Raw genomic sequence first — 12482 nt, 5'->3', positions numbered from 1 at the left:
TCTGAGGGCGCTGTGTCCCCCCCTCCCGTCCTCACTGGGTCACAGGGGTTGGCCAGGGACACGGCTTCCGTTCCCACCCCCCAGAGGAGAGCGTCCGGCCCCCGGCAGGTCGGGGGGCGGCACCGCAGCACCCCCCTGGGGCTCCTGGTGCCAACATGGTTGGAGTGTTGGCACAGCCAGTGCTGAGGGAGCCTCACTGGGGCGTGGGGTAGTCAGGGTTTCACAGATGAAGGGACACAAGGCTCAGAGAGGGAAGTCACAGCTTCTGACTGCTGCCTCTGCCTCGGGAAAGCTTCAAGGGTGTGTTTTAAAAGAGAGGCAGTTTCTCGTCTCAAAGATGTTTTTATTCGTTCGTTCATTGTTGGCTGCACTGGGTCTTCGTGCTGGGTGTGGGCTTTCTGCGGTGTGCAGAGCGGGGGCTGCTCTCTGCTGCCGTGGCTTCTCTGGTCGCGGGGCGCAGGTTCCAGGACGTGGGCCTCACTGCCCCGCGGCACACGGGAATCCTCCAGACCAGGGGTCGAACCCACGGCCCCTGCACTGGCAAGTGGACTCTTAGCTGCTGGGCCGCCAGGGCAGTCCTCTTCTCGAACACCATGTCAGACAAGGCTTATGTCAGCGTTTTTAAACATGAAAGTAGTATTCGTTCACTTTAAAATGGAAGGAAAATTAGAAGACACTGACCCTGTCACCCAGAAATAATCACTGAAATTGTTTCGGTCGCTCCTAGCCGGTCTTGGTCTGTGGGCTTACGGAGAGTGTCACTTGGCTTTTTTCTTTTTAAAGAAATCAGGACTGTGTTGTGTGTGTTAGTGCCCACCCCGTGCCTTGCACTCAGTCTGTGGTGCGCCTTCCCATATCCTCAGGTCAGTGTTTCTCCAGGGCACGGTCAGCTCGTGGTGAATGCCGGTGTGTCATATGGTTTGCTATGTTTGATTAGTTGGTTGTTGGACATTTAGGTGCTTTCCAGGTTTTCTCCATCATAAATGTTGGCGTGATAAATGTGCGCATACAGAAATCTTAGTGCGTAGTTATTTTCTTGGGATAAACTCTTGCACATGGAGCTTTTCAAGGCTTTCGATAACCTGTTGCCAACTTGCTCTCCAGACGGGGACCTGGCCCCCCCTTTCCATCAGCCGTGTCCGGGAATGCCTGTTCCCTTGGCCTTCGTCAGCAGGGCTGATGACGTTACCACTTTCTGCCAGCTTGAGACAAGAAAAACTGTGTCTTGTTTAAAAAAGGACCTTCATTATTTTAATTGCACTGCCTCATTTATCGAGGGTGCACTTTTAAATATTTCCTCCACCAGCTGAATTCCTTCAGCTCTAAATTGCCTGTTCCCCACGCACCTCAGTCTTCAAACTGTAGACACCCGGCTTACTAGCTTTCCCCAGGGATGTTTCACAGGGACGACCTGCGCCAGGGCCCCCGCGGAGCCCCAGGGCCAGCAGGCCGAGTGGCTGGTCCTGGAGCCGCCCCGGGACTCCTGGTTGTCCCTCTTCCCCAGGAGCAGGAGCAGCTCTACCGCAGGGCAGGCGTGGTGTCCTCTGCCACCTTTGAGCAGCCGAGCCGGCAGGTGAAGCTGTGGGTGAAGATGGTGACTCCGCTGATCAAGAACTTCTTCTGAGGACAGCAGGTACTGACCTTGGGTCACTAGGGGCCACGGGCGGTCCTCTCCAGCTGGGGTCCCGGGGCCTCTCACAGGGGCTTGGGGGCTCTCTGGTCCATCCTTGGTTACCTGCCCAGGGGTGTGTGTCTGGGGTCATGGGTGGTTATCGAAGGCTTGGAAGCCTGCTGCTAATGAGGTGGCCCTTTCACCCTCCGTCAGGTCCCAGGGCCGTGGTGGGGTCACGTGGTGGGACGTGTCTGTGCTCGCATGGGGGCCGGAGGCGGCCTTGGGGCCAGGGCCTCATGGCTGCCGGACACCGGGGTAGATTCTGTGCCCACTGTCCGTCGCGGAGCACGGGGTTCTGAAGGCAGCGGGGGCAGAGGGGCAGCGCTCATGGTGGGGGCACCCGGGCTTGCTGCCTGGGCTGTGCAGGACGGACGGAGCCTCAGACAGGCTGTGACCCCGTCTCCCCGACACTCCTGGGTTGTGCTTGCAGACACGTGGTGGTCTCAGTGACTGGCGGCGGGACTCGCTCTGCCCACCCAGGAGCCTGCCGAGAGCCCCGAGGCCCCGGGCCACCAGCTGTGTCCCAGGGGGGGACAAGAGGAAGCCTCGTGGGACGGCCCCCAGGGCTGCCGTCAGGGGTGGGGTCTCTCCTGAGTGACCCTCTGGGTTCAGATCTCATTAGACCCTGACCTGGCCCCAGGTGGATCAGTCTCGGGGTGGGACGTTCTGGGGCAGACTCCGCTGGTCCAGCCAGGCAGAGGGGCTTGTGGGGGAAGGAGAGCGAGCAGGCGGGAGCACAGGGTGGAGGCTGAGGAGGCTGAGCGGCCGAGCCTGGCCCGTGCTGGCCCCGTGTGTGTCCTGGGGTCACGGTTCTCTCCTCATCACTTTAAAAGGTTGCATTTTCTCACTTCGTTTTTTTCTCAACATTTTATTACTTTATTCAGATAACACAAAAATTCAGAGAGTAAAAAAATGCTTAAAGGCTGAGATGCAGATGCTTTCCTTTCCCCCAAGCTGCCTCTTCTACCTGCTGCTGTTTCTCTCTCCCCGGGGCCACTCCTCCCCTGCCCCTGGGGTCTCCGGGAGCAGATTTCAAAAACCTCCCAGCCTGGTGTGGCCCACTCTGCACACCTTCAGGTGCTTGAAGAGAGGACTGGTGCTTCAGGTCCAGAGAGGAGGCCTCACGGCCCCAGGGCTTGGCCCTCACCCCTGGCAGGGGCGGGGTGGTGGCAGGGAGTTGGGGGTGGGGGGAGACAAATGGGATTCCCTACCTGCCGTGTCTCCCTGCGGAGGGCTGGCAGCTCCGATGGTCACGTTCGCGCGTGGGTCCTGGGAGGCCGGGGCTCCGGGGCTAGGGGCACCCCATCTGAGCCTGGAGCGGCCCTGGCCCCGCCCCCGGGCCCAGACAGGTCTGCCGGTTCTCCGGTGGGGAGTGGGGTGGAGCCGCAGCCACGCTGCCCAGGGGCAGCAGCACATCAGTTAACACTGTCTTCAAACCAGTTATTAAGTTGTCCTGTGGACGATCAGAGGAGGGAAGCCAAAGGAATGTGCCGGGCACTGGGTTTCTGTTTGGAGGGAGGCTTTCGGTAAACAGCGTTTGCGTTCCTGCAGGGGCTGTGGGCCCAGAGCGAGCCTGCGCCACAGCCGGGCTTGAGCAGTAGGCAGCCTGCTTGCTTTGTGTCTGCCGCCTGCCTTCAGGACGGTCCTGGGGGAGGGGGCTTCCCTTCTCCCCCTGGGGCTCACCGCAGCCTGGGCCCCTACCCTTCTCCCCCGGGACTGCTGCTGGGCTCACGGCACTTTCAGATGCAGCACAGCGCTCGTCCCAGGCTCTATCTCTGAGACCGGATTGCAGCTCCAGGGTGAATCGTCTCACAGCATGGAGAGAATTTTGTTATCGACTCGCCGTGTGTGATGTAGAATGAATGACTGTCTTATTTCAGGTTCTGGAGGCAAAATTGGAAAACCTCCGCATTCTGTGGTTATCACCAGGGATTAGCATGAGTTGCGTGGTGGCCACCGGCAGGCCTGTGTTCTCCAGTCAGAGTGGTGGCTCTCCTGTCCCTCCAGCCTGGACACCACGGGCTACAGTGGCCCCTTCTGGCCAGCAGAGGCGGTTGCCCGGCATCCAGACTCTGGCCACAACCCCTGCTGCTGAAGGGGCGTGGATCCTCCAGGTCCCTGGGAGGGAGGGTTTGAGGGACACTTTTCCTTCTCCCTCTCAGCCCCACCAGACCCAGGATTGTTGTAGATCATTGGCCCCAGAGGTGGGCCTTCGAGGACTGCTTCTTTACCCATGGATTGGATGAGAATCCTTGGAAAAAGGTTTTTACAAAACTTCAGGATCAAGGTGAACTTAGAAAGCAAGGCCCTTGTTTTCTTGGCGCGGGGAGTGTGGGGTTGGGGGGGCAGGCTGCTTTACTCTGCTTTTAAGCCAGGAAACACTGAGGGTCCAGCGCATGAGCCCCCCCACCCCCCGCCCCCCCCCGGCGTCTGTTTCTGGAGTTTGCGGGCCCTGCTCGCCGCCTGCCTTGTCCGCTTCTCGCTCTGTTTGCACCCGTCCCCTGGGGCAGCCTCAAGGGCAGCGCAGCTGCTTTTCTGAACTACGTGCTTCGGCTTGGCCATGCAGAGTCAGGCAGGTCTGGGCCTTGCTGCTCTCGGTCCTGCTGAGGTCATTCTGGCTGCCGATAGGGACACCGCCCCCCAGCCGTCAGACGGGGGCCTTCCCGGGGCAGCTCCAGGAGCGGCACCAGGGCAGCCACCTGCGCCCCTTGGAGCTCAGGGTGCAATGAGATGGGCCACCTCTCGTCCCTTCCCTGCTGGCTCGTGGGCAGGCTGTGTGTGGAGGGCGTGGGGGGCCACCTTTCCTGAACCTTGTCTCCTGTGCTAGAAGCACGGGGGGCTGGGGGCCCTGGCCCTCCTGGTGCCCACTGCCATGCTCAGCCCGGGTTGCAGTGCCCGAGGACACACTCACCCCAGGGTTTCTTGGCTGCTGAGCAGCCGGCCCTCTTCGGCTGACTTGGTGTCTGTTCTTCATTTTCTGATTCTGATTCCTAGATGGTGGGTGGGTTAGGCTGTGTGAAATTTCTCTCATTTCTTGAGGTAGGCCTGTATTGCTGGGATCTCCTGGAAGTCTTAGAACTGGTTTTGCTTCATCCCACAGATGCTGGAAAGTGGCGTTTTATTTTCGTCGTCTCCAGGTATTTCCTGGTCTCCTTCCTAGCACGCGATGCCTCCTGCTGAACATTCCACGTGTGCTTGAAAGAACGTACATTCTGTTTTTGGATGGAATGTGCGCTAGTTATCTAGAAAGTCCTACTGGTCTGATGCGTCATTTGAGACAACTATTTCCTTATTGATTTTTCTGTCCATTGTTGTAAATGGGTGTTAAAGCCCGTTGCTGCTGTTATTGTCTTTCTCCTTTTGCACATGTTAACGTTTGCTTTATATGTTTAGGTGCGCCTGTAACGGTTACATCTTCTCGTATTGATCCCTTTATTATGTGACACCCTTCTTTGTCTATTATGCACTTTGCTTTAAAGTCTGTTGTGGTGGCAACAAGTGAGCACTGCTGGGGAGAAGGCGGGAGCTGAAGGACAACGAAGGTGCTGCCCAGCACTGAGCACGTTTACTGTGACCTCTCAGGGCACAGACACGCGTTCATAGTGGTCCCTCCGGTTCCCAGCAATTTCAGAAAGTGGGCAGTTGACAGGGAAGTACTTGAGGTGCATGGAAATGGCCCCTCTTTGGAAACAGTTTGTTTTTCAGATTTCTGGGGCAGGGAGGAGGCATTACCATAACCGAGGGAGGTTTCCTTCCTTCAGAGAAGGAAGGACGCTTTAGGAGACAGAGCCTGTGGAGGTGGCAGCTCCTGTTTATACAGGAACGGAACGCCCTGGCCCCTTAGTGGTGGGTGTTTACATGTAGCATCAGGCCCAAGGGTGGGACTGCCTCCAGCTCTAACCCTCCAGGCCACTGATGGGGGAAGATTAACCCAGCCGCCCCTGTGGGAAGTCAGGATTTGGGGGTTTGGGTCCTGGGTTGTTCCTCCAGCTGCTGGGAATCGGGGCCTCGCCCCCAGGCCTGTGCCAGGCCCTTGGTGGCCACCAGGCGCCGAGCTGAAGGCTAGCTCCAGTGAATCAGACAAGCCTGGCTCAGTAGCATCATTGTTTTAATCCTATCCACCCCGCCTCTGATTAGTCCAGATGTGCTATGAAGTGCCTCGATTATTTAGGAGAACAAAAAGCAACCATCAGTTCCTGTGAAAATAAATGACAGTTGCAGGACTGGGATCCCAGCTGTGAATCTGAAGTTGCAGTCAGGACCTGGCCCAGGGCAGCGTGGGCCTCTCTCCAGCTAGACCTGGAGGAGCAGCGCCACGGCCGCTAGGATCCACTTCGCTGCCTTCTCCTTGGTTTTCAGGTTAAAGGTCCAGACGTAGGTGGGACCACGGATGCGTGTTTTGTACACGGGACATTCATAGATGTTCTTGGTCTCCATGCGGTCCACAGGGATGGCCTTGATGAAGATGACAGGCATGGCTGGCGTCAGCTCTTTCAGCCGCGCTTCAGCGATGACTCCGGTCTGGGTGTCCCAGCGAGCTCCTGCAGGGATGGCACACCTGAGGGTCAGGGTGGTCCGTGGTGAGGTGACTGGTTCCCGTCTGTCTCGCTGGCAGGGAGGGGCGGGGCCTGGCTCACACCCCCACCCCTGCAGCGATGTGCCGAGGCCGGACTGGCACTGGGATCACCACACGTGGGGCTGCGAGCAGAGGGTGTGGTGGGGGGCTTCTCACTGCCAACGTCTGAGGGACGGCCCAGCCCAGCCCTGGGCTCCATTGTTTACATTTGTGGTGTTGTCAGGGGCAGGAAACTAACTCCAGCTAAAAGTGACCGATTACAGCTCCCCGCTCCCCTCCCCTGTGGCGTCTGTCCTGTCCGTGCGCAGTAAACGTGTAGACACACATTGAACTGTTGCCTCCTTGAACCGGACTTATTTCTACTCACCCTATTTAATGACGCTGAGATTTCCTGTAATTCCACAATAAACATGGAGAACGCCTGCTGCTGTGCTTATCTCTGGGGATGTGGGGAGGGGGCCTGACACCCCCACTACAGGGGTGACATCTGTCGCAGGGGAGGGGCTGGCACTCAACTCAGAGCGGTCCTGTCCGGCTTCGCTTGGTGCAGGACAGGGTGGGGGCTGAGTGAGCGCCGGCCTTGAGCCCCCCGCGGCTGCTGGGACCTGGCCACGTGATGGCCTCTCACGGGGCTCCGAGGAGGGCCAGGCTGCCATGCCCTTGGGTGTGGGGTGGGGCTGGCTTCTGGCCCTCCGCCCTCAGAAGGCACACCAGGCTCCAGGGCCCTGTGCCGCCCGCGCCAGCTACCTTCCATGAAGAGCCCGTAGACGTAGGAGCCCTCCCGGGGGGGCGCAGTCATGTCCTCCCGGTTCTTCTTGGTCACCTCCACGGACAGACACATCTTGTCCAGCGGCCACTCGTTCTTCCTGGCCATGGACTGCATGATGGCCGTGAGGAAAGACTGGGGGTTGAAGAAGCCAGCCAGCCACACGGTGGTGGGCAGCGCGAAGTCCGTGGTCCAGGCCTCGAGCTCCTGGAGGGGCAGGGGCGGGGCCGAGCTGGAGCCACCCCGCCCCCACACCGCGGTGGGCAGCGGGCCCCCGCCGCCTGCCCGGGTTCCCCTCGCTGGGCGGGGGGCGCTCAGTGTCAGAGGCTCGAGTCTGAAAGGCTGCTGCTCCCATCCCTGGTACCCCCATGAGGTGGCCGCCCCAACGGGTGTTTCTGGAGCCTCTTGGACCTGCTGGGAGGGCCTCTGCATCTCTGGCCACAGGAGCTGCTCACACCTCTAGCTCACCCTGGGCTTCCTTCGAGGGGAAGTGCCTGCACTCTGAGGCCTGTCTCCCTGAGGTGTGGCCCAGGCGCTTTCGGCCCTGCTCTGAGCAAGACCGGGCCAGCGGGGACCTCGGCACATTCCCGCTCCCCAGCCTTGCTCTTCAGGCCCTGGGGACGGGTTTGCTGAGCGCGCAGTGGCTCCCCGGAAGGCTGTCCTTACCCTGATGCGGAGCAGCAGGTCGGCGTACCAGGCCGCCAGGCCCATCATGGAGGGGTAGGCCCGGGCCACCCAGGAGTCGGGCACGGTGTCATAGAACAGGGCTGTGGACAGGTCCTCCATGTCGGTTGTGATGGTCAGTTCTCCCTGGGGGACGCACAGTCGGGGGTGCTGGGGCGCTCAGCAGTGATGCAGACCCAGGCGTCACTGGCCCTGAGGTGCCCACTTCTCCAGCCCAGGGACCTCGAGGGTGCGGCTCAGTGGCCTCAGGCTCATTGGCCCATGGCCGAGGGTGGTCAGCCCGCATCTAGGTCCCGCCCCGGGTCCTGCTGCCCCGTTCTGACCTTCAGCCCCAGGTTCAGCTCCTTCAGCGAGCGCCGCATTTCATTGGTCAGGATGTTCATCCTCTCACATTCCTGGAAGGCGACCACCACGTAGGGGGTCTTCTCAGCGGCCTTGGCCATGATCTCGGCCATGTTGAACGTCTCCGGGATCTTCTCTAGGATCTCGTCCAGCACGGCCTTCACCTGGAAGCCAGTCCCCAGCCGGCTCGTGTCACTGGGCCCCAGCCCTGCCCCAGTGCCAGGCCAGGACACTGCCCCGAAGTTCACCTCCAAGCCCAGGAGTGAGGCAGGCGGAGTTGCCAGGAAAAGCACCGTGGGGGTGCAGCCCCGGGCTCATCGTCAGGGCCATCTGGCTGTGCCCTCAGGAGCATTGCCGCTTTACCCGGCGCCTTCAGACCTCCTGAAGATGCCTCCCTCCCCCATGAGGTCACCCGGTGGTCGTGGGGTCGTGACCCTATCCTTGGTGGGAGCTGTCTGCGGGGACGTGCTGGTCACACCCTCTCAAGGGGTGGCCCCATGGTGGGCCCTTATACCACTGCCCACCCGTAGACCTCTGGTCAGTCATGGGAGAAAAGGTTGTGGGGCTTCATAGCACCGAGGCTCCGCTCCAGTCGAGAATCTCGACTTCCCCGTGCTGGCGGGGCAGGGCGGGGCAGGGCCGGGCTGGGCCGAGGTTCAGAGCCCTGGGGAGGGAGGCACTGTGGGGATGGCGTTCTCTAGCTCAGCGCTCGGTGCTTAGTGGTGCTTAGTTTGGGGCCGCAGCAGCCAGCTTGTAGGTTCCCTGCCGGGTTGGGGTCAGACACCCACCTTCTCCTCGCGGGAGACCCCAGTGCCAGCCCCCGAGTCTGTCTCCTTGGGCTGCATCTCCAGGACGGTGCGGAACAGCTTCTCCGAGGTGACCGTCAGGAAGCCGATCTCCGCATTGGGGTGCAGGCCGTACAGGTAGGGACTCTCGGGGGGCAGGTTCTCATCGATGTATTCGTGGTAGCCCTGCAAAAGGGGGCTAGGTGAGCAGGGAGAGCCGCACGAGCTGGAGCCTGCACTGTCCTCGTATGAAGCCTCGTTTCCCAGAACCTTCCGTCCACCCCTTGCCCTCTGGGCCAACCCCCTGTTGGGGCTGCCCCCCACTGCAGAGAGGGCGTTTCCCCTCCTGCTCTGTGGAGGCTGCCTCTCAAACCCTCTTTCTGGGTTGCCTGCCCGCTGGCTTCCTCCTGGAGGGTCCGTGCTAAGGTCCATGACGGAGGTCCTCTCCAGGGAGCCCACGGGCTAGCACTCCCCTGTTGCTCTGCCTCCCGGAGGGCGCCCATGTCTCATGTGTTACCCCATCCCTGGAGGGCGCTCTCCTCACCTTGTAGTCCAGGTTGGGGGGGATCTGAAAGCCCGGGGCCAGCAGGATCTCCCCCTCCAGCATCTCCGCCCGGATGTACTCCGCCAGGTAGGTCCTGCAGAGCCGGCGGTCCCAGTCGTCCGTGATGTGGCCGCCGTACATGATCTCCCCGAAGAGGTAGCGGAGGTCGTCCCAGGGCACCTTCGAGGGGACAGCTGCTGTCAGGGGGCCTGCCAGGCCCTCATGTCGCCCTTGCCCCTTCCTCCCCACCCGCTCTGCAGGGTCACCCGCTACCCTCGGTCACCAGGCCCAGGGCTGGCCCTGCCTCCCCTCTGACTCCAGCCAGCAGCTGAATGGGATCAGCCCCTCCTCGACCCTCTTCCCATGAGGGGCTCTCCAGCCTCCACCCCGTCTCCCTGGCCCTGTGCCCACCCCTCCTCCACGATCTCCCTTGACATGAGTCCCCTGGCACCGGCACTGAGTCCCCGCAGGCCCACCCCACCCCCGCAGCCCGCCTGTCCTCCGCTCCCTTTATTCCCCCACGTGGGGCTGGAACGGGGAGCTGCCTGTGACCCTTCCCTTCACCACCATCTCCAACAAGAGCAGTAACTCTCCATGGACAGAGTGTTGGCTCTGGGGCACTGGCGATCTTTTTGGCCACGCAGCGCAGTTCTTCCTGTCTTCACAGTCTAGTGGGTCTTTCACTGACCCCACCCACAGGGCCCTGGTCCCAAGCATACTCCAGTAGCCTTGCCCACGCGGGCTCCGGTAGCAGAGCCAGCTCCAGCAAGTACCCTCTCCCCGATCCCAAAGCCTGGTTCTGCCCTGAGGGAACCCGACCAAACCAGGCAGCACACACAAGCATCCCCCGGCTGGTGGCCGGGTCTCTCCGTGCATCCCTCGGCTCTGCCCCAGCTTCCACGCTGTGCCCTTGGCCTGGGGTGCCGCTCCTTTGGCCACCACATGCCACGACTGCACTCCTCTGAAGCCACTTGGGTGCAGATCTCCCCCACCCCCGACTGCTGGGAACCTGTCCCCTCCCTGCTTCTCATCCCAGTGCGTAGCTGCTCCTCCTGCAGAACGCTGTCCAGCAGTGAGAGCCACACGGGGACACCATGAACGAGACTTCCAATTTTCCAGCAGCCACTTAAGTGGAAAGATTGTTCCGGCAGGCATTCAGCATCAAAATTATGAATGAGGTATTTCACTTTTTTTTGTTAGCTTTGCACCAAGCTTTTGAAACCCAGAGTGTATTGTGGCTCTCTGTTGAGACATGCTGTGCATCACATGTACCGCCCGGCCTGGGACCTCACCGCACACACTTATTTTCTCTGAGGATTGCGACTCCTTAAGGGCAAGGTGGGCATTGATGCAGCTCCTGCAGTGCCCTGCCTGGATGGCAGCTGGCTGCCAAGAACAGACAAGTTAAAGTTAATTGAATAAGAACTTGTTGACTTTTTTTTGGGGCCGAGTCGCACAACATGTGGGAATCTTAGTTCCCCAACCAGGAATCAAGCTCAGACCGTCGAAGGTGAGAGTATGGAGTCCCAATCACTGGACCGCCAGGGAAGTCCCAAGAACTTGTCTTGGGACTTCAGTTGTCTGGTGTGCTCTCATGAACTTGGACTTGGAATACTAATCTCCTCTTCGTTGTCATCTGTGACTCTCACTTTTTCTCTCTGCTTGGTTATCTTGAGTATGTGCTGAGCTGCTTTCTCTGCATTCTGTGTATTTGCTTCGGGGACAGCTTCTGTTTCTCCTGCCAAGTGGGGTCAGGTACACCCCACGCTCTGCCTCCCTGGTCTCCTCAAACGGCCTCTTGGTGGGACGGCCCTTCCCTGCGGGTCGGGTAGGGGGTTGGTGGGACTGACCCCCGGGGGCGGGTGCTGTGTGCCCACCTGCTGGATGGAGTCCCCGGAGCGCTGCTCAGAGACGAGTTGCCAGGCCTTGTCCCTAGAGTCCGGGTTAACTTTCTCAGAGTTGGGAGGACGGAGGGGCTGTGGGCGGCGGGTGACCTCATGGCAGGTGTTTACTCAACATTGTCTCCCTGGGGCCACGGGCTGGAATGAGGGACGATTGGGCCTTGCAGGCCCCGGTCCCAGGCCTGAGCACATGCTGCTGAGCGGGACGCCGAACGTCCCTCACGCCGGCGGTCATGGGAGCACACGGTGTGCGTCCTGAAGTGGTTTCTTAGGTTCTGTGTGTCACGAGGGAAGCTTCTGCGTAAATGTCGTTACAAGCTCCCAGCACCACTCCTCCTCCCACTCGAATCTCCCGGAGAGAACTTCTCTGACGAAGCTACTGTGATGATGCAATTCTTCCTCCACGTCTTCCTGCGTCTGTTTACTTGTGCGAGTGTCGTAAGATGTGCCGCTGGCGTGCAGCTCAGACCCTGTCACAGGTGAAGTGACCCCCACCCTCACCAGCACCTGCAAACGGAGATTGCCGTCCCCTTCCCCGAGGAGGGCCGGCTTGCACCCGGTCTGCCCTCCTGCTTTGTCTGGGGTTGGGTGTTTTGCCAGGAACTGAGCAAACAAACATTCCAGTCTCAGGCTTGGGTGGCGGCCGTCCTGGGAGGTCCGCTTCCTCCAGGGTCTGAGGACAGCTGGCCCAGGTCTCCCCTCTTCCCAGTGCATCTGAGCTTTCTTACGATGGGCAGGGGGTATTCTCCACCCCTTGTCTCTTAGCCCCTAAAGCTTGGAGGGGGTGCTCTGAGCCTCAGGCTTTCAGACATCCTTGGGGCGCGTGTCTCGGCCTTCAGGCACTGGGCCCAGCAGTCTGGGTGCCCTGGGAGCTTTGTGGGCCAGCAGAATGTCCACCGCAGTCAGTGTAGGAAGGTGCTGCTGTGCAGGAGTGCGGAGGAGCCCAGGGTTTATGGGGTCCCCTTCTGCCGCCTCCTGGTGGGGGCTCACAGAGACAGGTCCTGTGCCAGGGCCCCGCTCCATGTGGGAGATCCCGAGAGGAGCGCAGTAGGCTGGAGGCCGGGCGGCTCTCGGTTCCCCAGGCCATGGCCGCCTCTGGCTTTGGTCGCGTGTGGACTCACCCCACCTCAGGCCCACGCCCGCAAGTCCCCACTCTGTGCCACAGACAGGCCAGCTGGGGCCCTCCAGCCAGAGTTCCTGGCTGAGCTGCCT

General features: G+C 60.6%; 2 protein-coding genes across 33 annotated transcripts in view; one reads left to right on the top strand and one right to left on the bottom strand.

Annotated features, from left to right (window-relative positions):
• The window catches only part of PGS1 (phosphatidylglycerophosphate synthase 1), a 67438-nt gene that overhangs the window by 30590 nt on the left and 24366 nt on the right, over nucleotides 1-12482 (top strand). For 4 of the 27 annotated variants that reach the window (XR_009491549.1, XR_009491547.1, XM_059878150.1 and 1 more), the window contains 2 exons: nucleotides 1505-1633; nucleotides 2103-6670. Coding sequence is in view for 9 of the 27 variants with exons in the window: in XM_059878150.1 (XP_059734133.1) it covers nucleotides 1505-1624 (120 nt within the window). In the remaining 18 variants the exon portion in view is untranslated. Of the gene's footprint in view, nucleotides 1-1504; nucleotides 1634-2102; nucleotides 6671-12482 lie in introns of those variants that run through there. The other 23 variants (XR_813467.3, XR_009491546.1, XR_009491551.1 and 20 more) reach the window with 12 other exon arrangements.
• Nucleotides 5764-12482, bottom strand: part of DNAH17 (dynein axonemal heavy chain 17) — a 94548-nt gene continuing 87829 nt past the window's right edge. For all 6 annotated transcript variants that reach the window (XM_059878354.1, XM_059878353.1, XM_059878351.1 and 3 more), the window contains 6 exons: nucleotides 9370-9549; nucleotides 8829-9011; nucleotides 8022-8204; nucleotides 7681-7824; nucleotides 6996-7221; nucleotides 5764-6213 (listed from right to left, as the gene is read on the bottom strand). In XM_059878354.1, coding sequence (XP_059734337.1) covers nucleotides 5966-6213; nucleotides 6996-7221; nucleotides 7681-7824; nucleotides 8022-8204; nucleotides 8829-9011; nucleotides 9370-9549 — 1164 coding nt within the window. In that variant the 3' untranslated portion in view covers nucleotides 5764-5965. The remainder of the gene's footprint in view (nucleotides 6214-6995; nucleotides 7222-7680; nucleotides 7825-8021; nucleotides 8205-8828; nucleotides 9012-9369; nucleotides 9550-12482) is intronic.

This window comes from Bos taurus, chromosome 19, assembly GCF_002263795.3.
Source record: "Bos taurus isolate L1 Dominette 01449 registration number 42190680 breed Hereford chromosome 19, ARS-UCD2.0, whole genome shotgun sequence".
NCBI classification, from domain to species: Eukaryota; Metazoa; Chordata; class Mammalia; order Artiodactyla; family Bovidae; genus Bos; species Bos taurus.
The sequence above is the reverse complement of the archived record's forward strand: the minus strand, read 5'-3'. Positions and strand labels throughout refer to the sequence as shown.